This window comes from Diospyros lotus, chromosome 9, assembly GCF_014633365.1.
Source record: "Diospyros lotus cultivar Yz01 chromosome 9, ASM1463336v1, whole genome shotgun sequence".
Taxonomy (NCBI): Eukaryota; Viridiplantae; Streptophyta; class Magnoliopsida; order Ericales; family Ebenaceae; genus Diospyros; species Diospyros lotus.
In genome coordinates, this window is record NC_068346.1 from 7,542,368 (window position 1) to 7,567,439 (window position 25,072).

Sequence of the window (25,072 nt, forward strand, 5' to 3'; positions counted from 1 at the left end):
ATGCGGGTTCCTATCGCCATTATACCAATTTGACAACCTCGGCCAAGAACCGATGCTCTGATACCAAGATTGTCACGGCCTGGCCTAACAATATTCTATCTCCCAATTCCGATATGAATTAGGAGAACCCAATACCCGAACAAGAAGCAATAATAGAGAGAAAATAAGAGAGAGAGCGAGGGAAGAACGGGAGAAAGAACAGAGAGAGCGAGCGAAGAACGGGAGAAAGAACAGAGAGAGAGAGAGAGAGAATGAGAGAGAACTGAGAATTGGAGGGGAGAACAGTAGGAATTCTGATTTTCATTTATACTATTTCTCTCGTTTATGTAGGCATATATACCTCCAGCGTCTGGGAGGAGAGATTCTCCTGCCAGGTGGGCCCTACTCTTCTAACAAACTTTAGATTCTCTAACCATCTCTGCACATAGCGCAGTAACTACCTTCTTCTAAAACTTACAACAGTAAAAATAAGAGGCTATTACTATCTAAAGTACTATAGCAACAGAACAGTAAATAGCAACAACAGAAATTTTAAAAAATAGGCTCGAAGGGCTCTTCTCATGAGAGTAGCCCAATTGAGTAAGTTTCTTATGGTATCAGTGTTAACTTATGAACATGATCGCATGGGTCAAGGGGCTGCAGTACAGATCAAGAGGGAGCATAGGGGGTAGTATCTCCACTAGTTTTAGTGTGTGCAACCTATATTGGAAAATTGCACCGGGATTCATACATGTAAAAGAAGAAAACCAAAAATGTTAGGGTCTATTTGTATTTGTGTTAGTTTCCAAATTTTGAAATTGAAAACTGAAAACGATAATTCATTGTGTTTCGTGTTGAAAAAAAAAAATGAAATTTTGGAAATGCCTAATACCTCTTTCCAGGTTGAGTTCTATCCATTTCTTCTCTCTCTCTCTCTCTCTCTCTATATATATATATATATAATACTAACTATATATATAATATAATAATATTTTTATTAATAATATGGTTATATTAAAATTTTGAACACAATCACAAAACTCTTAACATTGTATGCTGTTGAAATTTTCCCTTATTTGGACAATTGTCAGCAAAATCAAACATGTTCAATTTCCATTTCTTCTAATTGAAATGGACAAAAGAAAAATATGAAAACTATCGAGAATAATAGATAAATTTTATAGATTTATCTTATGTGTAAATTATTGTTATTTGTTTCATGTAATTGCTGATGTATTTTTTTTTTTTTTTTTAGTTTTATTTACTTAGTAGTGGGCTAAGTTATGGACTTAGTGAGTGATCCAGATGATTAGCTAAGTGGTTCCTTATTTTAAGGAAGTGGGGTAGTGGAGTAGTGCTCTCCTCCTAACTATATATATATTGAGGCAATGAATTAGAAATAATCATCAGATTTTTCTTGCTAAGATCGCAACATGGTATCAAAGCCATAAAATCCTATTTTGGAAAAGCCATCACCTTGTGACAATAAAGCCAAGTGTTGAGTTGTATATTTATCCTAGGGTTAACCTTACGCTTATGTCATGACCCATGCATTTGTATATCTATATAGGTATATAACCTATTAGTTAGTAAGGAAATATACAAAATATATTTTCCTCTCTCTAGTTTCACATGGTATTAGAGTTGCCATTCAAATCCAAACTCTAGATCTATCCACCTTTAGCGACATCTCTTGTAGCACCGTCTGTTTCATTGGCCGCACCATCTCCTATTTCAGTGCCACAGTAGCACCCTAATTCGGTCGCCACTGCAACCATCTTGTTCACCCAGATCTGGTCGCATCCACTCAGCTCTAGGATCATCTCCAGCTGCTATCACCCAGATCCGACCACTATCATCGTAGCCACCTACCATCGTTGTTGCTTGGTCTCCTTACCGCCGTGCTGCAGTCACTATCGCCATCTCGCTGAATCTTCCTCTCTGTCTCCCAGTCTTGCTGAATCTGCCTTTTCGTCGCTCAAATCCGGCCACTCTTGTCCATATCCGGCCATTCCCGTTCAGATCTGACCATCACTTGCTCAAATCCAGTTGTCGTCGCCACTGTTGCCCAGATCCGACCATCGGTTCTCACCATCGCCTCTAGATTTGGTCGTCACCACTATTGTTGCCCAGATTCGGTCGCCCTTACTCAGATCTACACCTAGCTCGCCTAGATCTGGCCGCGCCTCGCTTAGACTTGGCCACCGTTATTGCCTAGATCTACCATCACCTCCAGATCCAGCCTCCACCGTTAAAATCCAACCGAGCCTTGCTCAAATCCTATTGGCACTGACCAGATCTGGTCGTCAGTCTCTAGATCTTGTTGTCAGTCTTCAGATCCATCTTCTTCCTAGCCAACCCCAGATCACGCTCCTTATTCTCCTTCCAGCGCAACTCTTGGATCTCTTCTCCAGATCTTGTGCATCACACAGATCTCGCGTCGTCGCTACATCTTCGTTTGTTGTCGTCATTGTCAACCTTCGCCTTTGACCTAACATGTTAGGTACCAGTAAATTTGCCTCTTTCTCTAGTATCTCGTTTCCCTTTCCAACCATTGCTATTAAGAAGTTAATGGGTAGTTCCAATTATCTCTTAGTCTAAGGTTGTTGAATTGTGGTGTATGGGTCAAGGTTTAAATAATCATCTAACTACCAAGGTTGAGGATGTGAACATTGACAAAACTAAGTGGAAGAAAGCTGATGCTCTGTTATGCAATCTTTTGTGACAATCAATTGATCCCTCTCTTCACCCAATCTATACCACCTATACCACTTGTTGTGAGTTGTGGAGTCGGGCTAAGACTCTCTATACAAATTGTAATACCCCAAGAGTCCAGAGAATGGTAGTATATATCGAGAATAAGTAAGGAAGGAAATAATACCAGCTAGATATCTTTTGGGTTGAATGTAGGCAAAGAACTCTAGGGTTAAGCGTGCTTGAGCTGGGGAAACTCAAGGATGGGTGACCCCTGGGAAGTTTGCGTAGGCCCATCAGGGTAAGTTGTTTCGATCTTTCTTATCGCTCGATGCGATATGTTACACAAATGACATCCAATGCCTGTATTCGATAGTGTCTAATCTGATTAATTTAAGACAACAGGGTTTGACTCTTCCCAATTTCCTTGGTCAGATAGCTTCTAAGGCTGGTAAGACTATTGCAAAGGATACTGCTCAAAGAGATAAGTTCTTCGTGGTCTATACCCTTGCTGCTATTGATCCTGACTCCTGTTTGTGACCAGATCCTTACCAGTCCTAACGTCCCTACAATGGATTAAGGTTGCAATCGAGTCGAGTCGAGCTTAGAACCTCAGCTCGGCAAATGTCAACACTAGCTTGAGCTCAAGTCGAGCCTCGAAGCTGGGCTCAAGCTTGAGCTTAACTTGGGCTCGGCCTGAAATTTATCAAATTTTTGGTTTAAAACCTAATAAACTGATGTACAATAAAAATATCAACAAATATCAACATATGATCAACAAATATAACATCGACATGATGATCAAATAATAATAATTTCACAAATTACAATAAATATAATAATATCATTCACCATATAGTAAGATAATCAAAATATTTGTCTAGTTGTTTTCAATAATATATATTTTGTTTGTAGATAAAATACTTAGAATGTGCATTTAATACTCTATGTAACAATTAATTTTTTGAAATTTAATATGACGTTAGTAGAGTAAATTAAGTATTACTCGAGTAAGATATGCAGTTACTAAGTAGTAATTTTTTGAAATTTAATGATACAAGTATAGAGTTGTTATTTTAATCCATATTTATTTATTACTCGATAGATACTTAAATTAAATATTACAGTTACTCAAGTAATATACCACTTAGTCGATTAACTATTTGGTTATTTAATTAATGTCATTCTATCATATATTTGAGTAAGACAAGTATATAATCAATTAATCCCTTAAATGTTTAGGTTTTACTTGATTAAAAATAAAAAATTAGTCGAGTACAATATTTGTTAGTTGTTACTCAACTAAACCTTTTCGTATTCGATTAAAATAATAATTATTTAAACTCATACATTAGACATTAGTTCATTAATTTTAAGTCACAACAAATCTTTTTATTAACACATTCTATCAATGATATATTGATATTATTATAATCATGTAAAGTTTTATAATTTTAGGTTAAATAATATCTCTATAAAATTATGAATAATTTTATTAACACATACACATTATATTTTTAAGTCACAAAAATCTTTTTTTTAACACATTCTATTAATGATATATTGATATTATTATAATAATGAAAAGTTTGATAATTTTATGTTAAGTCACAAAAAATATTTTTATCTGCACATTTTATTAATTATATGTTGATATTATTATAATAATGTAAAGTTTGATAATTTTATAAAATAATGAATAATTTTATTATTGTATTTATAAACAAGTATATTCAAAATTATAAATAATTTTATTAATGTATTTATAAACAAGTCTATTCATGAGCTAGCTTGCAAGTCTATAATCAAGCCAACTCGCGAGCCGCTATTCGAACCAGCTTGCGAACCTATCGAGCAGAGCTTTGAGCTCAGCTCGTTTACAAATCGAGTTTTAAAGTTAGGATTAAACTTGACTTATTTATCTTAACAAACGAATTCAGACGAATTTTTACTGAATCGAGTATCGAGCTGAGCCTGAACGGCTAGACTCATTTGCAACCCTACGATGGATGAAGTATATTCCCATCTTCTTCAAGTTTCCTCTGTTCCTACCGTGATTGCCTCTTCCATAGGTGATAATTCAGTCATGGCTTCGCAGATTCAAAGTTGTGGAGCACTAGGAGGAGATCGTGGTGGTAATCGGGGCAAACGCCCCAAGTGTAACTACTGTCGAAAGTGGGGGCATACTAAGGAATAGTGTAATAAGCTGCATGGTCGCTCTCCTCACGCTAATGTTGCTTCTGTTGATGGATCTCGATTTGTATCTTCTAATAGACATCCATCAAACTCTTTCTCTCACTGGGGCTGACTATGACGAGTATCTAAGGTATAAGACATCCCAACAATTCCCAATTGCCTCTATCGCCCATTCCGATGACTCCACTGCCTGTCTCGCTCGATCATCCTCTCTAAGACTGTGGGTCTTGGACTCATGTGCTTCTAACTATATATCTGGTAATCCCATCTTTTCTCTCATTTTACTAGTTCTATTTCTTTATCTTCTGTAACTTTAGCCAATGGTTCCAAAGTAGTTGTTAAAGCTATTGGCACTGCTAAACCCTTACCTTCTCTACCTTTAGATTATGTTATTTATCTTCCTCATTGTCCTTTTAATCTTCTATTTGTCAGTAAACTTACATGTGCCTTTAATTGTTCTATCACCTTTGAAGACATTTCTGTTACTATCTATGATCGCGATACAAGACAAATACTTGGCGTCGAATGTGAGTCACAAGGTCTCTATCACCTCAACCTTCCTAAATCTCCTGTTGTTTGTGAAGGGATAGCGCCAACGCTTGGTGTATCAATGCAAGGGTTTAGTATTTTCAAAAAAATTTCAAAAATATAACAAGAACGCATCGGAAATAAGTTCAAGACTACCTTGCAAGACTCGGTTTCCAATCCATCACATGCAATAAAACCAAAACCATTCCATAAGGTGTTTAGGGGTATACCTTATGGAGATTTCAATTTCAATATAAGGGTTGAAACTCCTCCCGTGGCATCAACTGTTGCTCACCAACAACTCCCGAATGATTCCAGCGGCAGTTTCCTACTACCCCAAATAGCAAGTTGGATGACCAATCCATCTCTCGAAATTACGGGAGACCTAGTCAATCCACGCTTCTAATGTGGATGAAGCCCACAGCGAGACCTATGTGCTAGCCAGGTCTCCTGTGGGTGATTAAGCTTGAAAAGGGCTTAATCAAAAATGCCCAATCCAATAGACTATCTATTGGAATGGGATTGCTACTCTAGCAATCAAGGAATGAATGGAGCAAGAAAATGAGCAAAAATTGAGAAGAGATTTGGGTCTTTGGAATCAAAGGAAGAAGAACGGAAGCTTTGGGCGAGAGAGAGAACAACCAAAGGCAAAAAGGCAAGCCTCTCAGATTTCTTCTTCTTCTTTCCTTTTATATGAAACACCCAAAACCCTAGAATGTCCAAATCCGTCCAAACGACTAGGAGAGAGAGAGGAGACAAGAGAGAGACATCCCAAGAGCATCAAGGACGCATGTCGTCGTCCTCAAGCCACGCGTCATCCAAACGATTGCAGAAACAACAAAGAAATCATGTCGAATCACGACCCTCGCTGTTGGAAACGGTCAACCATTCAAAGCAAACTGTCGACTGATTCGCAATGACTAGTCGACATATTCCTCAATCGATCAACTAGTTTTAACCACTGGACGGTCGGCAACCTCTAAGGCCTATCGACTGTTTCTCTCTTTTTGCACTAAGTTTCTCCAAATTGCATTCAGGCCCATCATTAACTCTTAATGTCCCTTTCACTATCTCATGATAAAACTAAGGCCCCCATTAACTCTTAACGGTATGCCTATCAACTCTTGACAATTGCTCCAATTAAATTCGAACTCGATCAATTAACTCTTAAGGGTATCATCATTAACTCTTAATGACGATCATTAATCACAACTTTATATTGTTTAGTTAACCACACTAGGATATGCGTGTGACCTTCTAGGTTCATCACTAAATAGCAATCGGGACATGTCAAACTCTTTAATGCCGACCAAACACTTTGGTCTACAACGAGGATCTCTCAATCTCCCTGAAAGATCCTGAGTGACAACTAGCATTATATCAGGGTGATCCTACTAGTAATAAGTTTAACTTCAATGAGAACTTATTTGGGCTTTCAATTACCATATATTATAATCTCTCCATTTACTAACATCCCGATCAAATGAGAGCCATAGACTGATCAAGCTCACTAACTCGATAGCCATGCCAAGATTTAGTGTGGTGTGGTCGAGATGACATATCGAAACTCTTTCCAACATTGGAAACACTTTCCAATCAAGTGTACTCTGGCTAGAGGTTTATACAATCACAATCATCACCGATCGCATAAGATGTTCACCTCACGTTGGAGGTCGACGGAGTCCATTAGTAATCACCTGCCTTCATATCCCACTACACTGAGACCACACTGAGCATCTCCCACCCGGTAACCAAATGGTTCTTATTAAAGGCAAATCTCAGGCACCGACATACAAGGCAACATAGTTGTTGCCTCCAATTTAAGGGTCAGTAACACAATTGAAGCCTGTGATAGATCATAAATCCTCTCAGCCATGTAATCTATCACGTGCGTCACATTCAGTAGATGTTCCACTAACATCTACTCACATGTCTACTATATCCATTTCATAAATTATGGTATGCAACTCGCCATCCTTTATCATTATTATCTCATACTAATCAAAAGTAATAACCCATGTACCAGCCCGTAATTGATTACTCATAGCCCGCTTCTAAGAAATCTAGTGGGAATTAACCTTTAAGAAAACCTTAACCCAAAAGTCTTTGTCACATATTTTTAACACTTAAGAATAAGACTATCGTCAGGAAATCTAAAGGCTCATTCATAAGATTGATTGGAGAGTTATGAATGAAGACATAATCTTAAAATATGGAAACATTATATCATTAGTCCTATAATTATCTATTAGATGTCATCTAAATCTAACATTATGCCACTAACACTAACAGCTTACCCAGTGAGTGAGTCTCATGCTCTTCTCAACAACTGTTTGGGGCATCCTAGTTTGGCTAAATTTCAAAAGATGGTTCCCAATCTATCTACATTGTCGTCTTTCCATTGTGAGTCTTGTCAGCTTAAAAAATAGTTTAGAATTTCTTTTCCAAAGCGTGTCACTAATCAGGCTGTGCCCCCATTTGCTTTAGTTCATATTGATGTCTGGGGTTCTAGTCGTGTCGTGTCTGTTTTAAATTTTCAATATTTTGTCACGTTCATCGACGATTATTCTCGATGCAAGTGGTTATATTTAATGAAAAATCGTTCTAAGTTATTTTCAATCAGGTGATGATATTGTCATTACAGGTAATGATCAAGATGGTATTGCTCAGCTGAAGAAACATCTTTTCCATCATTTTCAAACTATGGACTTAGGGTTACTTAAGTACTTTCTTGGAATCAAAGTTGCTCCCTGGTATCTTGGAAAAGTAAAAAGCAAGATGTTGCAAGGTCGAGTGCAAAAGCAAAATATTGTGCTATGGCCTTAGCAACATGTGAATTTATCTGGTTAAAATAATTACTTCAGAAACTTAAGTTTGGAGAGATATCACATATGAGGTTAATTTATAAGAATCAAGTTGCGTTACATATTACCTCCAATCCAGTCTTTCATAAGAGGACCAAACATATCAAGATAGATTATCATTTCATTCGAGAAAAGATTTTATGTGATTGTATTACTACAGATTTTGTCAATTCAAATGACCAGTTAGCAAATGTCTTTACTAAATCCCTTAGAGACCCTCGAATTAGGTGTATTTGTAACAAGTTTGGTGCATATGATATGTATGCTCCAACTTGAGGGGGAGTGTTGAGTTGTATATTGTTGTGTGTGTATATTTCTCCTAGGGTTAGCCTTACGCTTATGTCTTGACCTATGCTTATGTCATGACCCCATGTATTTGTATATATATATATAAGTGTAGAACCTATTAGTTAGTAAGGAAATATACAGAATATATTTTTCTCTCTCTAGTTTCACACTTAGCAATCTCCTAACTCAAGAAATCAAGTTCAATTTACTTAAAAGCTATGTCTGCCTCAACTGAATCAAGTGGTGCATCTGAAGCACCAGTTCTAGCAACGATAAGAACAGCTCCTCAACTGGAAAGTTGCAGAACCTTCAAGCAACCTATAGATTAAATGGTTATGGCTCACCTTGAAAAATGTGTTTTGAAAAAATATAAAAAATTGTATTTCTTTGAGGATGTTGTCAAGTGTAGAAGGCGTGAATCCAATTGATGTCTAGATGTCGGGTAGTGATTTTCTCTTGGCTCTGAGTTATTCATGCCTTCATATATTGATCTATTGATGCTTCCCTTTGCTATATACTTGCTGAGCCTTGTGGCTCATCCTTACTTCTTTTGTCATTCCAGGAAAGGGAAAGATAGTTATTTGAGGCGAGTCTCAGTTAGATATATATAGAGATGTCCCAGCATCAAGATCCGTGGGTATAGTTTTGAGGGCAAGAGTAGAGTGTTTCCTTCTGTAATTAAAGTCTTAGCGCCCTTTTATTTTGAAAATGTATAGGTGGTAAACCCGAGATGATAGTGTAAGGAATGTTGTATAATTAATTTTGGCTTCTATTGTTAGTGAGTAAATTCAGAAAATAAATTTTTGAAAATTTTGAGTATCTAAATCCATTTTGAATAGACTTTCTCAGACTTCCTCCAGGAGTGGGTCTGGACACCCATTCTTAATATAACTGGAGTTAGGTGGTTTATATCATTCATTGATGATTGTGCCCCAAACCACTTGGATCTATCTTTTAAAAAATAAATTTGAAGTGGGTTCCCTTTTTCTAGTTTTCTATAACATGATAAAAACTCAATTCAATGTGGAAATCAAAAGAATTCGATCAGATAATGCTAAGGACTATTTCAGTCAAATCCTTATTTCCTATTTCCAAGTAAGATGCATAATTCATGAGTCCTCTTGTGTGAATACTCCACAGTAAAATGGGGTGGCCGAAAGGAAGAATGGACATTGTTGGAGCGGATCACAGCACTCCACCGATTATCTCAACTCAAATAGCTTTCCTTAGGAACTCATACACCAAATAACATAATCAATATTGACACTGCAAGAAATAAGAAAATAAAACATCAAGAACACACACAAAATTTATCCTGGTTCGGTCTTGGGAACAAGACCTACATCCAGACTGTTTGGGACCTCTTCTCCACTATCTTGAAACAACTATAGGATGATTACAACAAGAACTGAACCCTACCTTGCCCATATGCTCTGAAAACTAACAGGATTCTAGAGAATACAAGTTATCCCCAGCCACTCTCTATCTCTCGCACTCAATCTCAATTACAAGTCAAAAAATCGAAACCTAACCTTCTCGTAAATAGGCGCACTAAGCTTCTTCTTATCTCTATTCCACAATCCCTATTTATAAGATATAGGGGCGTGAGTTACAAGACTCTAACTAACTGCCCAACTGACTGAATAAAACTAACTTGGTCAGCTACCCTTCTAGAAACATACCTTCTAGAAGACTGATTAATTCTAACTCTATAACAGAAATGAACCATGCAGCAATACAATAATACTTGTTTACATTTACAACAACAACATATCCAGTCTTTATACTACTATGTGGGGACTTGTTTACATTTATTCTAATTTAATACAAATGACATAACAGACATCTCCTAAATATCACTAGAGCTCTTTTATTCCAAAAGAATGTGCCAAAACAGTATTGGAGGGAAGCTATACTTACTGTAACTTATCTTATGAACAGGCTGCCATTAAAGAGTTTGAATTCTCCAAGCCCTCTCCAATTACTGTCTCAATTCTTTCCTCAAGTTTCAACCTTTAGTGGACTTATACCTAAGATATTTGGGTGTGTAGCATTTGTTCATTTACACCCCCAATAAAGGGGAAAACTTGATGCTAGAGCTCTTAGGTGTATTTTTGTGGGATATTCACCTACTCAAAAGGAGTATAAGTGTTTTCATCCACCAACCAAAAGATTCTTTGTATCTATGGATGTTACATTTGCTGAACAAAATCAGTATTTTGTTTAGAATTTTCTTCAGGGGGAGACTTCAATAACTAATGAAACAAATAAGGATTTATTCCTTCTTGAGTTTCCATTCTTATCACCTTCATCTATTTAGCACTCTCAACCTAATGTTGTATCTCTACAACTTGCATTCGAGACTTAGTCTAAACCTCAAGAGCAGATAGAAGAAGTGCATGTTTAGAAACTTGAACTTCGTCCACTTCAAGTACACTCAAGGAGGAAGAGACCAACTGCTCATTCTGCACTTGTTTAAGCATTTGAATCAGCATCTAATCCTGAACATGAATCAGTACCTAATGAGATAACTACTTCTACCTATATTTCTCCTAATGAACCTGAACATATTGCTGACCTATCTAATTCCTGTGACCTACCTATTGCTACCCATAAAGTAACTAGAACCTGTACAAAAACATCCCATGCATCTGTTCATGTCCTATGAAAATTTTTCTCCTAGCCACAAAGCATTTCTCACTACCATTAACTCAATTCCCATACCAAAAACAGTATCTGAGGCATTAAGCAATGAGAATTGGAGAGATGCTATGAGGGTAGAGATGCAAGCACTTGAAAAGAATAAGACATGGGATCTAGCAAAGTTGCCTAAAGGGAAGAATATAGTGGGGTGTAGGTGGATATTTACAGTTAAGTACAATTCAGATGGGTCTTTAAAAAGATACAAGGCAAGACTAATTGTTTAGGGTTATACCCAAACTTATGGTATGGATTATCTTGAAACCTTTGCACCGGTTGCAAAAATAAATACCATAAGGATTTTACTATCCCTAGCAGCTCACTTTGGCTGGAAACTACAACAATTTGATGTGAAAAATGCATTTCTACATAGAGATTTAGAGGAGAAAATTTATTTGGAAGTTCCACTGGAAATGAGTTCAGCAATAGAGAAAGATGTGGTATGTAGGTTAAACAAAGCCCTATATGGGTTCAAACAATCACTTAGAGCTTGGTTTGAAAAATTTACCAAAGCCATGCTGAAATTGGGATACAAACAAAGCCAAGGAGATCATACCTTATTTATAAGACGGTCTATGGCCGAAATAGGTATGCTAGGGTACTTGAAATTAAAGAGTTAGGCAAGTTGATGTACTTCTTGGGTATTGAAGTAGCTCACTCACAGCAAGGTATTTTCATATCCCAGCAAAAATATATTGTTGATTTGCTAACCGAGATAGGTATGCTAGGGTGCAGGCTAGCTGAAACCCCTATTGAGTCTAATCATAGACTAAGTAGTAATTCCAGAAGATGTTGCAATAGATAAAGGTCTCTACTAAAGATTAGTTGGGATACTCATTTATCTATCACATACCCGATCGGACATAGCATATGCAGTGGGAGTGGGTAGTCAATTTATGCACAATCCTAAGGAGATGCACCTAAAAGCCATGCATAGAATCTTGCATTATTTGAAAGGCACACCAAGTAAGGGAATTCTATTCAAAAGAGGACAAGAACTAACTCTCGAAACCTATACGGATTCTGATTATGCAGGATCAATAGATGACAGGAGATCAACATCTGGATATTACACCTTTTTAGGAGGAAATATTGTGACTTGGAGGAATAAGAAGCAAAATGTTGTGTCAAGATCAAGTGCAAAGGCAGAGTTTAGGTCAATGGCCCTTGGGATTTGTGAGCTACTATGGATTAAAATAATCTTAGAAGATCTGAAAGTGAAATGGAAGGATCCTATGAAGCTATATTGTGATAACAAGTCAACAATCAATATTGCGCACAATCCGGTACAACATGATCGTATTAAACATATGGAAGTTGACCGGCATTTTATAAAAGAAAAACTAGAGAGTGGTCTAATATCCACTCCATTTGTGCCTACAGAAAGTCAACTTGCAAACCTTCTCACTAAAGGCCTTCTGGGAGCAACATTTCAAAGGCTAACAAGCAAGCTGATAATGGAAGACATTCATCAGCTTGAGAGGGAGTATCGATAATAATAGATAAATTTTATAGATTTATCTAATGTGTAAATTGTTGTTATTTGTTTCATGTAATTGCTAATGTGTTTTTTTTTTTTTTTCTTCGCTTTTATTTACTTAGTAGTGGGCTAAGTTATGGACTTAGTGAGTGATCTAGATGGTTTAGCTAAGTGCTTCCTTATTTTAAGGACGTGGAGTAGTGCTCTCCTCCTAACTGTATATATATTAAGGTAGTGAATCAGAAATAATCATCAGATTTTTCTTGCTAAAATTGTAACAAAAACCAACACTGAAAATGAACACAAAGAACTGATAGCATTTTCAAATGCCCCTTTTATCTTTTTGATAGCTTGTTTGGACGAGTATGATACCAAAGTCACTTTGGTTGTGCACATGACATAGGTTGCATGAAAACAGAAACAGGAAATGGATATGCTACTAAATAGAAATGGGAAAATGACATTTTTCAAAAAAGTAGGAAATGAAAAATCGGGAGAAATGCGTAAATAAAAAAAAATAGGGGTCTTTTTTGTAAATATAATTTTTAATATAGAAAATTATAAAAAAAATATTATTTAATCAAACATAAACATTATTCCATCATCCATTCAAGAAAACATAAATACAAGTTCTATTATCATGAACCATGACTTAATAATTAAAAACAAACAATAAATCCAAAGAAAGAAAATAATCAAGCATAATACAATTTATGAAAGTTCTTCCACTTTATCATGATTCTTTCTGTACATATATGAATATATATATGTAGAATCACAGCTATATATATACATACATTCACAGTCACAGCTATATAGATGCATTTACAGAATATATACATATATAATACATTTACAGTCTACCCGAGAAAGAGTTAGGAATGGGAATACATATAATATATATGAGAAGATGGATGGTTGTCGGTTGAAGAGTTTGGAGTTGCAGTCGCCAGTCGAAGATGGATAGAATGATGGAATAAGGAAACCACAACAAGATCGAGAAGATGGAAGGACGATGGTGGCAGACGAAACGGTGGAACTAGGACAAGATTGAGAATATGGAAGGATGACGACGGCAAATGGAATAGCAGAGGCTGCAGAACCACAACGAGATCGAGAAAATGAAGGGATGATGATGAAGGTAGCAAAGGGAACTTAGGAGCTTTTAGCTTTTCACAAAATGAAGAAGGAAGAACAGATTAGGCTAAAAGTTTTCGATTAGAGACGGAATTGTGTGGTTGCCAGAACAGGAAACGCGCTTCCAATAAATTTTTTTATATTGCAAAACAGTCCTACAACATTTTTAAAATTACAAAAACGACCCAGAAATGTTTTTTTGGTGTTTCGGGGTAGGAAACGTTTTTGGAAATGATGAAACAGCACCATTTTGGCTTTTCGTGCATTGGAGCAAGTGACCATGTAATCTCAAGGGCACTGTAATCTCATCGATTTGATGGTGGTCTATTTTAGACCCAACATGAGGATGTTAAGGCACAAGCGGAAGTCCATTGTAATAATCCAAAAGCCCAACATTCAAAGTTGGCATCAGAACTTGGATATGAAATGGGAGCAAGAAGAAAATATCACTTCTTCTTGGCTTGTTTCACCATTGCTTATGGTATTAGACTTGCCTTGTGTACTTGTCTGAGTGGAATCAGTGAGTGCAAGGCCAATTACTGATTTGGGGTAATTGAGTCGGTTTCTTGTATTTGTTACTAGTTATTGATGAACCATAGGTCCCTTGCAATAACACAAGTGCATATATGGGGAGAGGATAATAACCTTGACTCTTGTTGGCATGTGTGAAGTACCACATTAAGTATCTATATGATCTTGGACACTACAGCACAAGGATGAAGTCATTTACTGATTATGGTTATGGAGTCTACACACTGGATGGTGGGGTTCACATATCAATAAGATAACCTATCAGTTGGTTTTTATTCAATTCTATATCAGAAATTTATTTGGGCTGATGGTATGCGAGGAGAAAGGGCTTAAACGTTAATTCCATAATAAGCCTGTGTTATGAGGCTTTGTAACAGGAATTATGCATCTGTTCATGTACTCTTGGTCTGAAGCTTAACAGTCATCTAGTATCAATGAGCCACCCCCAATGGTATTAGTGGTCAACTGAAGAAGATTGCATGGACATGTTGATAAAGGGGGATGATTGTACTAACTCTAAGCCACCTTGGTGATGTGTATTTTCATAATTCAAACATTTGCACGAGGGATCTAGCATGTAAATGTAGTGGTAAGACCAAGCGATAACTTGTTGGTAATCCTTTTAGGTAAGCTCTAGTAATGTTGTTACAATGGTGTCAAAACCTTTTTGTGCATGCTTGGGGCCACTACAGCCAGGCTTAGCCTTGTTGGCGTTCTGGATATAAGTCACTTTGTCAGAACATACTTGATTTTACTATTGGAGACATTCTAGATCATTTGCCTTTCATATTGCACTTCTTGTCCTGTTTGCTTGTGGTAGCTGTTGTGTGGTGTGGTGGATCTGTGCCAATTGTTGCATACTTTAGATTGGAAGAGAAACAAGAGAAAATCATTCTTCAAGACTGGAGAGGAGAGGACTGCACTAGTTCCATTGGTTTCTTCCATTTACGTGTAGGCATTGATGTCGTTTCCAAATTTCATGAAAATTTTGTTAAATTCCTCCGGAGAACTGCCAGGGAATTTGAAGGAGTATACAATTTATAGAATGGCTGAGTGAGTTGAAGCGAATGAACTAAACTAGAGTACTTCTTTCAGGAACTAAACATAAAGATAATTTTTTTATTTTTTAAAGAAACTAGAGTCGAGTGTGCAATTTCAGCATTGCCATGTAATGGATTCTATTGAAGGGCAAAACTTTGCCTTCAAAATGAACTTAAATCATCGGCTACCTTTCTTATTATGTAAAGTTAGTCCTTTCCCTTTGAGCTGATAATCTGATTGTGACAAATTGGTCTCAATTGTTTTTTTTTTTTTTTCACAGGAATGTTGTATATGTCTCAGCCCGTATGACAACGGAGCAGAAGTTCACGCTCTTCCCTGCAGCCACCATTTCCATTCTCCCTGCATTGTGAAATGGCTAAAAATGAATGCAACTTGCCCCCTCTGCAAATACAACATACTCAAGGGAGGTGAACAACTCTGAGCAAAGTAAAGCCGACAAATCTGCATATCGCCGGTTCAGGTTTCTGCTTTTACCTGTTGTCTATGGATGTACAGGAGAACGGAATGCTAAAACCTCATGTTTCCAGTTGTAATAATCATAAACAAATTTGTAGCATTTTCCGTAATCAAGCTTCAAATTGGGTGTCTGTCTCGTTCTTCAGGAATATTTGATGATTTACTTTCTCCTCCCAGCGGTTTCACACTTGCAGTGTGTTTGTGATGGGAAGACGGAATGGAATGGAATGGAATTGGGTGAAAGGGGGTTCTCCAAGTTTGGGAGAAATGGAATGGAATGGAATAGAATTGGGTGGAAGGGGCTTCCATCCCAAGGCCTCTTTTCCTCTCCCCCCCAAATTTATGGAATGAAAATGGACTTTTGTGTTTTAACAATATTAACCTTAGGTTGTGTTTTGGAGAGAAGAATTTCAAATAACGTAATGTGAAGTTTATATTTTAAAATACTTTCCTTTCATATTATGTTATTTGAAACAACACCCACATGGGTGTCATTTCAAAATTTTCTATTATTTGGTATCCAAATTTAAGGATGCATTTGTACTTAAATTCAAATTCTTCATACATGATACATCCAAACAAATCATTTGAATTTTTAAATTTTGAATGACAAACAATTGGATCAAATGATTATATCTAAATGCAATTTTACTGGATTTTTGAAAGTTCAGATTTGTCTTAGGATTTTATCACATTGGATTGTCTTAGGATCAAATGATTGTATCAAATTTGTCTTATGATTAATGCTTAGTAATTAAGTATGTTGTTGTGCTTATTAATGTTAAATATTTAGTTAATATTTTATTATTGTGTTGAAAATGTATAAAAATTACTAATATATTAAATAGTTATTATAGAAAATTATATAATTATAAACAAAAAAATTGTTATAAAAACAAATGACATTTTTAATTATTATATTGTCAAGAACCAGATAAATAATTAAGAGTAATTGGGTCGAGTAACAAAGATGGGGACTGGTTGTTGCATTTAATTTATAGGTACGGATTTAATTTACAGTTGTGGGTTAGCGGAGAGGTAGTAAATTAGTGAAAATTGTTGTAAATAAAGCTTTAATAACTTTTATATACTAAGGGTGTGTTTGATAACATGAAAAATGCATGAAAAATGTCCCATCTAATGAATTAAATTTCATCTTGGGTGTTTGATACACTATATTTTTCATGGAATTGAATTCCATGATACAATTTCATGAAAAATTTCATCTAGGGGGAGATGATTTTTATTTTTCATGTAAGTTGAAAAATACTTTCATTTCCACCTAAATGCTATCAAACACACCCTAAGTTATGTCAAACTACATTCTCAATCAAGAAAATTGTATTAGTCTTTTACATCTTTTATTTTTTATTTTCTATAACTCTCTACTTCCCTTTCTTATTCTCTTGGTTTCTTCTTAGGGTGGGTTTATGGAAAACAAAAATTATCTCCCCATAGATAAAATTTTCTATGAAAAATAAGCCAAAATATGCTTTAATGATTGTACCATAAAATTCAATTCCATAAAAAATATAGTGTGTCAGACAGCGAAGATGGAATTCAATTCCTCGAATATGACATTTTTCATATTATCAAACACACCCTTAAAGTTCTCTTCATTTCTTCTCTTGTTATTTGTCATCGAAAATCCTAAACTAAAAACCTAAGATCCTAACAATTTAGTATCAGAGCTGACGATTCTCGGTTGTGTTTAGGGTTCCTAATAATTGACTCCAATTAGGCATTGAAGGCGAGCAGAACAAGGCGGTTGCTAGAACAGTTCCAAAGGCGGATTCAAGCAATTATTGGTTGTTGTTCAGAGTAAGTTAGAAGAATTGAGACTGAGAAAATGGCGGATGGTGCTTGAATGAAGCAACTAGAGGCACAAATCACCCAAATTAACTCCCTGGTGATAAGTTTGCAAACTCGAATGGAGGCACTGAAAACTAGGGTGAACAAAAGTTAGGAAAAAATGCAATTGTTGAAAAATAAGTTGGATCCCTCAATGGAAGGGTTGACTAAGAGGATGGACGGTTTCTTGCAAATGTTCTCTAAGATCCCACAATTAAGCCTGTCGAAGGACTTTCCACTTAAGAAGCATGGAGAGCCTATTTTAAAAGGTAATGGATCAAGTCTTAAACAAATTGGATTTTCTATAATAGAGGTAGAAAAGGTAGAAAACATGAATGATAGGAAAATTATAGCTGAAAGGATGAACGAGAAGAAAGCATAAAATAATTTAGCCAATAATTCATTTACTCATAATATGGTGTCTATGCAAAAATTGGAGATCCCCATATTTGATGGTAAAAATTCTAAATGGTGGGTAAGAAGATGCCAGAAGTTTTTCCAATTTTACAACATAGGAGATTCTTAGAAAGTTAATTTAGCGTCAGTCTATTTGAATGATGTAACGGATGCATGGTATTAAGGTTGGGCTAGACTTAAAGAAGAATGTGTTTGGCAGGAATTTGTGAAAGAATTTTGTGAGAGGTTTGGGGATAAGAATATGATGGATATAATAGAAGAATTCAAGTTGAAATAGGTCAGAGCAATTTCAAATTATCAGTCTAAGTTTGAAGAACTTAAAGCACTTATGACCATCACTAACATTTCTCTTTTTTAGGCGTATTTTGTTTCAAGTTTTATAAGCAGCCTTAATGAGGAACTTAGACTTATCGTGAAAATGATGCAACCTATGACAGTTAAGCAGGCAACAGAAAAAGTGAAATTGCAAGAATTGATAGTGGAAACCATATTTAAGAAGCAAAAAATCCCTCACAAAGGACTTGGGTCTGAAGGAGTACAAACTTCATTGGTTTCCAAGAATTTCAACCCTAGAACCACTAAAAGGAATTTTCAACAAAAGCTGCCATAAGGTCCATCATCTTCCTACCAACTCAATATGGCTAAGGTTACTGGTGTAGAACAAATGAGGTAGCTGGGACTTTGTTACAAATGTGAAGAAAAGTATTCTCTAGGACATCAATATTCTTGGTAATTGTTACAATTGGAAGGCAGAAATGAGGAAGAAAAGGAATTGGTGAAGGAAATTGAAGTTAATGAAAATGTCTCCCTTAATGATAAGGATGGGAATATTTCACTACATGCCTTAAAGAGGTACTCCACTAATAAGATCATAAAGGTGAGACATGGCTAAAGGAAAAAAATTGTTGATATTGATAGACAATGGTAGTACCCACAACTTCATTGATGAGAATACTACCAAAGAATTGGGCTATAAGTTGAGGAATATTTCTCCTCTGTTAGTTACAGTGGCAAATGGGAGTAAGATATATAGTAAATCTAAGTGTGCTGACTTTTGTTGGAAAATGTAAGGTCAGGAATTTACCACTGACTTGTGATTATTAAGATTGGGAGGGTGTGATGTTGTTTTGAGAGTGGACTAGATGAGAACTGTCAATCCAATTGTATTTGACTTCAATAACTTGGAGGTGACCTTTGAGAAGAAAGGCAAGAAGATAACCCTCAATGGCAGCCTAGAGATGGGAACCTGGAAATTGATTTCTAGGAAAAAATTACAAAAGTTTTTCAAGACCAAGATGACTCAATTGGCCTTAATCTTCTCAATACAAGCTCTACAAGTGGAAGTCCAATCTCAGATGAGAACACGAAGCCGTGGAGTCTAAAAGATGATCATCACAATGATATTCAATCCCTAACAAAGGTACAGAACTTAGACTCATTATATTTACTTTTGGATGAATTTGAGGACTTATTTGTAGAGCCTAAAACTTTACCTCCTCAAATACCATTTGATCATTCTATAACCCTCAAACCCAATTCACCTTCGTGCTTATAAATATCTATCTAGTCCAGAAAATTGAAATTGAAAAATTAGTCAAAGAAATGCTTGCTAACTCAATAATTCAACCTAACCACAACACATTTGCATCCTCTGTTTTACTTGTAAAAAAAAAGGCACTTAGAGATTTTGTGTTGATTACCGACAACTTAATGCAAACACCATCAAAGACAAATTTTCCATACCCATTATAGAAGATCTCTTAGATGAATTAAGTGGAGCAACAATCTTTACCAAGTTAGGTTTAAGGGTAGGTTATCACTTGTTGCCCAGAAAAATACCCAACATGTGATAAATTAGATTTTTCAAAAATTAATAATTTTAGCTCTTTTAAAAACTCTTAAATTTGTAATCTTAATATATGATAATTGTAGAATGATTGATAACAATAAAATCATGATTGATAACAATAAAATCACACAACCACAAGGAACAAGAGAAATTTATAGAGGTTCGACTCTAAAATCATAATCCTCTCTCTCAAGATTTAGCTTGAGCCTCTCAATGTTTAGCTTAAGGTTCCACTAGGGAGAATCAATACTAACTTTTAATTGGAGCTAGAATCAACATATAATCCCTTGTCTAAGCAAGAATCACTAGCATACTACTAGCAAATACAATACCCTCACACAATAAGTGAGTAAAAACAACAAATTTACAACCAGAGACAATTACAAACAAATTACATGTCGACATTCGGAGTTGGTCGACCGTGATTCGTAAACCCGCAATGAGAAAAATGAGTACAAATGCAAAGAGGATGAACAAATGAAAACAAATAATAAGTCACACACAGGGAAGTTTTTATGTGGTTCGGCCAGAATGATGCCTAGTTCACAACTTTTTTTTAGTTATTCCGGCAAAATAACAATATATCATTATTGTCCATCCCCTTACAATGGTGTTTTTAACCCCTATTTATAGTGTGGGGTGTTAACAATTTTCACAAAATCCATAAATGAAAGGATAATCTCAAGAGGGACAAAGTGTCCTTATCAATTCCATAAAATCGGGAGTGAATTTCGCATTACCAGGGATCTAGTTTGCCTCAAATAAAGTAGGTGGGTCCCTACCTCCGTTTATTCAGCAGTCTTGTTGTTATGCAAACTGAACGGTTAGGCCAGCAAGCTGAACGGTTAAGCCAGCGAGCTGGAAGCATCGCTGGTAGCTCACTTGATTCCATGGTCTAAGCTCGGGTTTCGACGATATGCGACCTTGCTCTAACGAGCTCGACCCTAGGCCTGTTGGGCTTCGGGAGATTGGGCCGGCCTGTTGGGTTGAGTCCAGCCCATAACGAGTGGTCCGAGAAATACCCATAACATCACCAATGGTTGAGAATTCCACCGGCCAGCACATTCCCACTACTTTGAACCTTCTCACTCTTATTTAAATGCTCTATTAAGTTTGTTATACCTTAAGGCTCTATAGCCCTATATATATACATCTTCCAAACAAACTAGCCATTAAAGAAAGGGTTATTTAGGCTTTCTCAAATAACAAGAAACAAAACAAGGAAATATGTCTAAAAATAATTCAGTTTTAATTCAAAATAAATTTACTTTTTACATGACAAATCAAGATTTGAAATTCAAATATAAACTTTTGAGATATAAATAATTAAAATAAAGAAATATGTCTAAAAGTAATTCACCTTTAATTCAAAATAAATTTATTTTTTACATAAGAAATGGATATATTTATCAATATGTGAAAATTTAAATATAAGCTTTTAAGGCATAAATGATTAAAATAAGAAAATATGTCTAAAAGCAATTCTCTTTTAATTCAAAATAAATTTACTTTTTATATAAATAAGAAATGCATTTATCAAAATATGAAAATTCAAAGATAAACTTTAGAAACATAAATTATCAAAATAAGAAAATATGTCTAAAGACAACCCATCTTTAATTCAAAATAAATTTACTTTTTGTACCCACTTTTAATTCAAAATAAATTTATTTTTTTTTTTACATGAGTAAAAAATACATTTATATCATAAAAATATTTTTATTATCATCAAAATCTTATTTATTTACCATTGAGCTTAACATTACCAAATAAGGATGAAACTATAAGATACCCTAAAACAACATTTCAAATTCATCAAGGTTTATAAGTTCGAGGTCATGTCGTTTCGCCTAACCAATGCACCTGCCACTTTCCAAGCCCTCATGAACCACACATTCAGCCCTTATTTGAGAAGCTTCATACTTGTATTCTTTGATGATATCTTAGTATATAGTAAATCTTTTGACCAACACCTTGATCACTATAACACTACATTTGAAGTCCTCCAATTCAATCAATTGTTTGTTAAAAAGTCTAAGAGTGTGTTTGATTGCACACATTTACCATAGAAAATGTATAATTATTATACATATTTTTTATGGAAGCAATCAAACACTCTTAATTTTTTTATGAAAAAAAGTGTACGATACAAGCATTTAAAGTTTCTTTCCATGGAATTCATTTTCCAATGGGGTGGGGTGATTTTTGTTTTCTAAGCAATCATTACCTAGAATTAAATTATAGATAATGCAATCAAACACACCCTAAGTGTACATTTGCAAAGAATCATGTGGAATACTTGGGACATATTATTTTGGGAAAGAGTGTTGGTACTAACCAAAGAAGATTGCAGCTATGGTGGAATGACTTAGACTAAATTCTGTCAGATCACTACGGTGTTTCTTGGGATTGACAGGTCACTATAAGAGGTTTATTAGACATTATGGATTGGTGAGTAAACCTCTAACTAAGTTACTAAAAAAAGAAGGATTACAATGAACTCTCAAGTAGAAGCAGTCTTCCTTGAGTTGAAAAAGGTTATGACACATGCACCTATTTTGGCCTTTCCAAACTTCACAAAAACTTTCATTTTGGAAATAGATGCCAGTAACAAGGGGGTGGGGGCAATCTAGATGCAAGATGGTAGGCCTTTGGCTTTCATTAATCAAGCTTTTGGTCCAAAAAATCGAGGGCATAATGTTTATAACAAAGAATTAATAGCAGTTCTGGTGGCAATGGAAAAATGGCGACATTAGTTAGAAGGCAGCTAATTCATAATAAGAACATTCAGTGAAAACCTGAAGTCTCTATTACAATAAAAGTTACATACACAGCTACAGTGAAAAGGGATGTCCAAACTGTTGGGGCTTGATTACATTATTCAATATCGCCAAAGGAAAGAAAATAGGGCAGCTAATGTATTATCTAAGAGAATTAAGGAAGGGAATTATGTTGCCATAACTTATGTGGTACCATACTGGCTGCAAGAGGTGACTGTGAGTTATGAAGCTTCAACTCGGACACGAGATTTTAACCCAACTATCTATTAGCTCGAACAACAAGCCTAACTATACCTTGAACAATGGCTTATTACGATTTCGAGGAAGAATGGTGGTTGGAGATGATGACTCTTTCAAAATTCGAATATTGCAGTCTTTACACGATTCTCCTATAGGTGGCCATTCTGGAATTCGATTAACCTATCATAGGGTCAAGCAACTATTCTATTAGCCTTAAACTCAAAAAGATCGTGACAAAATATGTGATGGCTTGTGCCATTTGCATGAAAATGTGGTTGCACCTTATTACAACCATTGGCAATTTCGAGTCAAGCTTGGACAAGTGTCTCTATGGACTTTATAGAAGAGTTGTCTAAATCTGAACGAAATGATGTGATTCTGGTGATAGTGAACTGATTTACAAAATTTGCTCACTTCTACAGTATTTCTTATCCTTTCACTACCCAAGAAGTAGCAAGAATCTTTTCTAGATTCAGTGGTTAAGATACATGATGTTCCTCAATCTATTGTATCGGATAGAGACAAGATTTTTATCAATCTATTCTAGCATGAACTGTTCCAAAACTTAGGAACTAACTTGCATATGTCTACAACCTACCATTCAGAAACGGACGAGCAAGCTGAGAATGTAAATCAGTGTGTGGAGACTTATCTAAGATGTGTTAGTTTTTTAAAACCTAAGAGTTGGCATCGTTGGTTGGCTTTAGCTCAATGGTGATACAATGCCAGCTACCACAATATGGAAGCCCTTTTTAGGTTCAAACCTCCACATCTACCGATTACTATGGATTCTACTTCTCCCATAGCTGTCGCGGATCAATATTTAAAGGACTGCCAAGACTTACTACAACTCATTAAAAAGGAATTAACTACTACCCATAACAGAATAAAGCAGCATGTTGATAGGCGCCAGAGTGAATGGGCATTTTTTGTGGGTGATGAGGTTTATCTTTGAATCAACCATCACCACCAAAAATCCTTTTCTAATTCTCCTTTTTCTAAGCTGAGTCCAAAGTACTTTGGCTCATTTCCTATCCTTGCTAAAGTAGGACCAATTGCCTATCGATTACAACTTTCTCCTAACACCAACCTACATCCAGTTTTTCATGTTTTGTTAAAGAAATCAATTGGGTCATCAAGCTAGCATAGTCCTACTCCACCTACACTAACTTTTGAAAGGAATATCAAAGTGGAACCCTTGACAATCTTGGATAAACGAGTGCTTCATAGGAACCAAGCTCTCATTTTCAAGTTCTCGTTCGATGGTCCCATTTACACCCATATAAGAACACTTGAAATTTTCTACTAGATCTCCTAGCTTAGTTTTCCCATGTGGCTCAACTCCTTTGATTTTCTTAAGGACAAGAAAAATTTGAAAGGGAGGAAAATGTCAAAAACCATAGAGATAATTAGGAGTAATTGGGTCAGACAATAGAGATTGGGAGCAGTTATTGTATTTAATTTACAGTTATGAGTATAATTTACAATTGTGAGTTAGATGAAAGGTTGTGAGTTAGTGGAAACTGTTGTAAACAGAACCTGGATAACTTCTATATACTAAGTATGCCAAATTACGAGATCAATCAAGAAGATTGTGAAAAGAAATTTCATCTCTTTTTCTCCCTACAACTATCTGCTTCCCTCTCTAATTCTCTTGGCTTCTCCCTAAAGTTCTCTCTTTTTCTCTCTCCCTTTCTTCTTCTTCTTGTTTGTCACCAAAAATCCTAGACTAAAAACCTAGGATCCTAACATATGTCTTACTAAGAGTTGCTTGTTTTTTTATACAAAAAACAAAGGTATATACTATTGTTTAAAAAATAATATTTATTTTTTTAAAATGACCATATTTTAGAAACAAAGTTGCATTAACCAAAAGCTAACAATTACTAATTTTAACCCAGAAAAAGTAGTTTTCAAATGAGGTATATGTGTCAGTTACATGTATATAATAGAAAATCTAACTTTTTATTAGATTACTATCAAGCCCAAGGTGATAATAAAAAATAAAAAAAATAAAAAA

At 35.5% G+C, this 25,072-nt stretch overlaps 1 protein-coding gene across 1 annotated transcript in view; it reads left to right on the forward strand.

Moving 5' to 3' along the window:
* LOC127810625 (cleavage and polyadenylation specificity factor subunit 3-II) overlaps positions 1-16,046 on the forward strand; it is an 87,733-nt gene extending 71,687 nt beyond the window's left edge. The window contains 1 exon segment of the mRNA XM_052350194.1: positions 15,719-16,046. Within this exon segment, the coding sequence (XP_052206154.1) occupies positions 15,719-15,880 (162 nt within the window). The 3' untranslated portion in view covers positions 15,881-16,046.
* Positions 16,047-25,072: the final 9,026 nt, after the last annotated feature.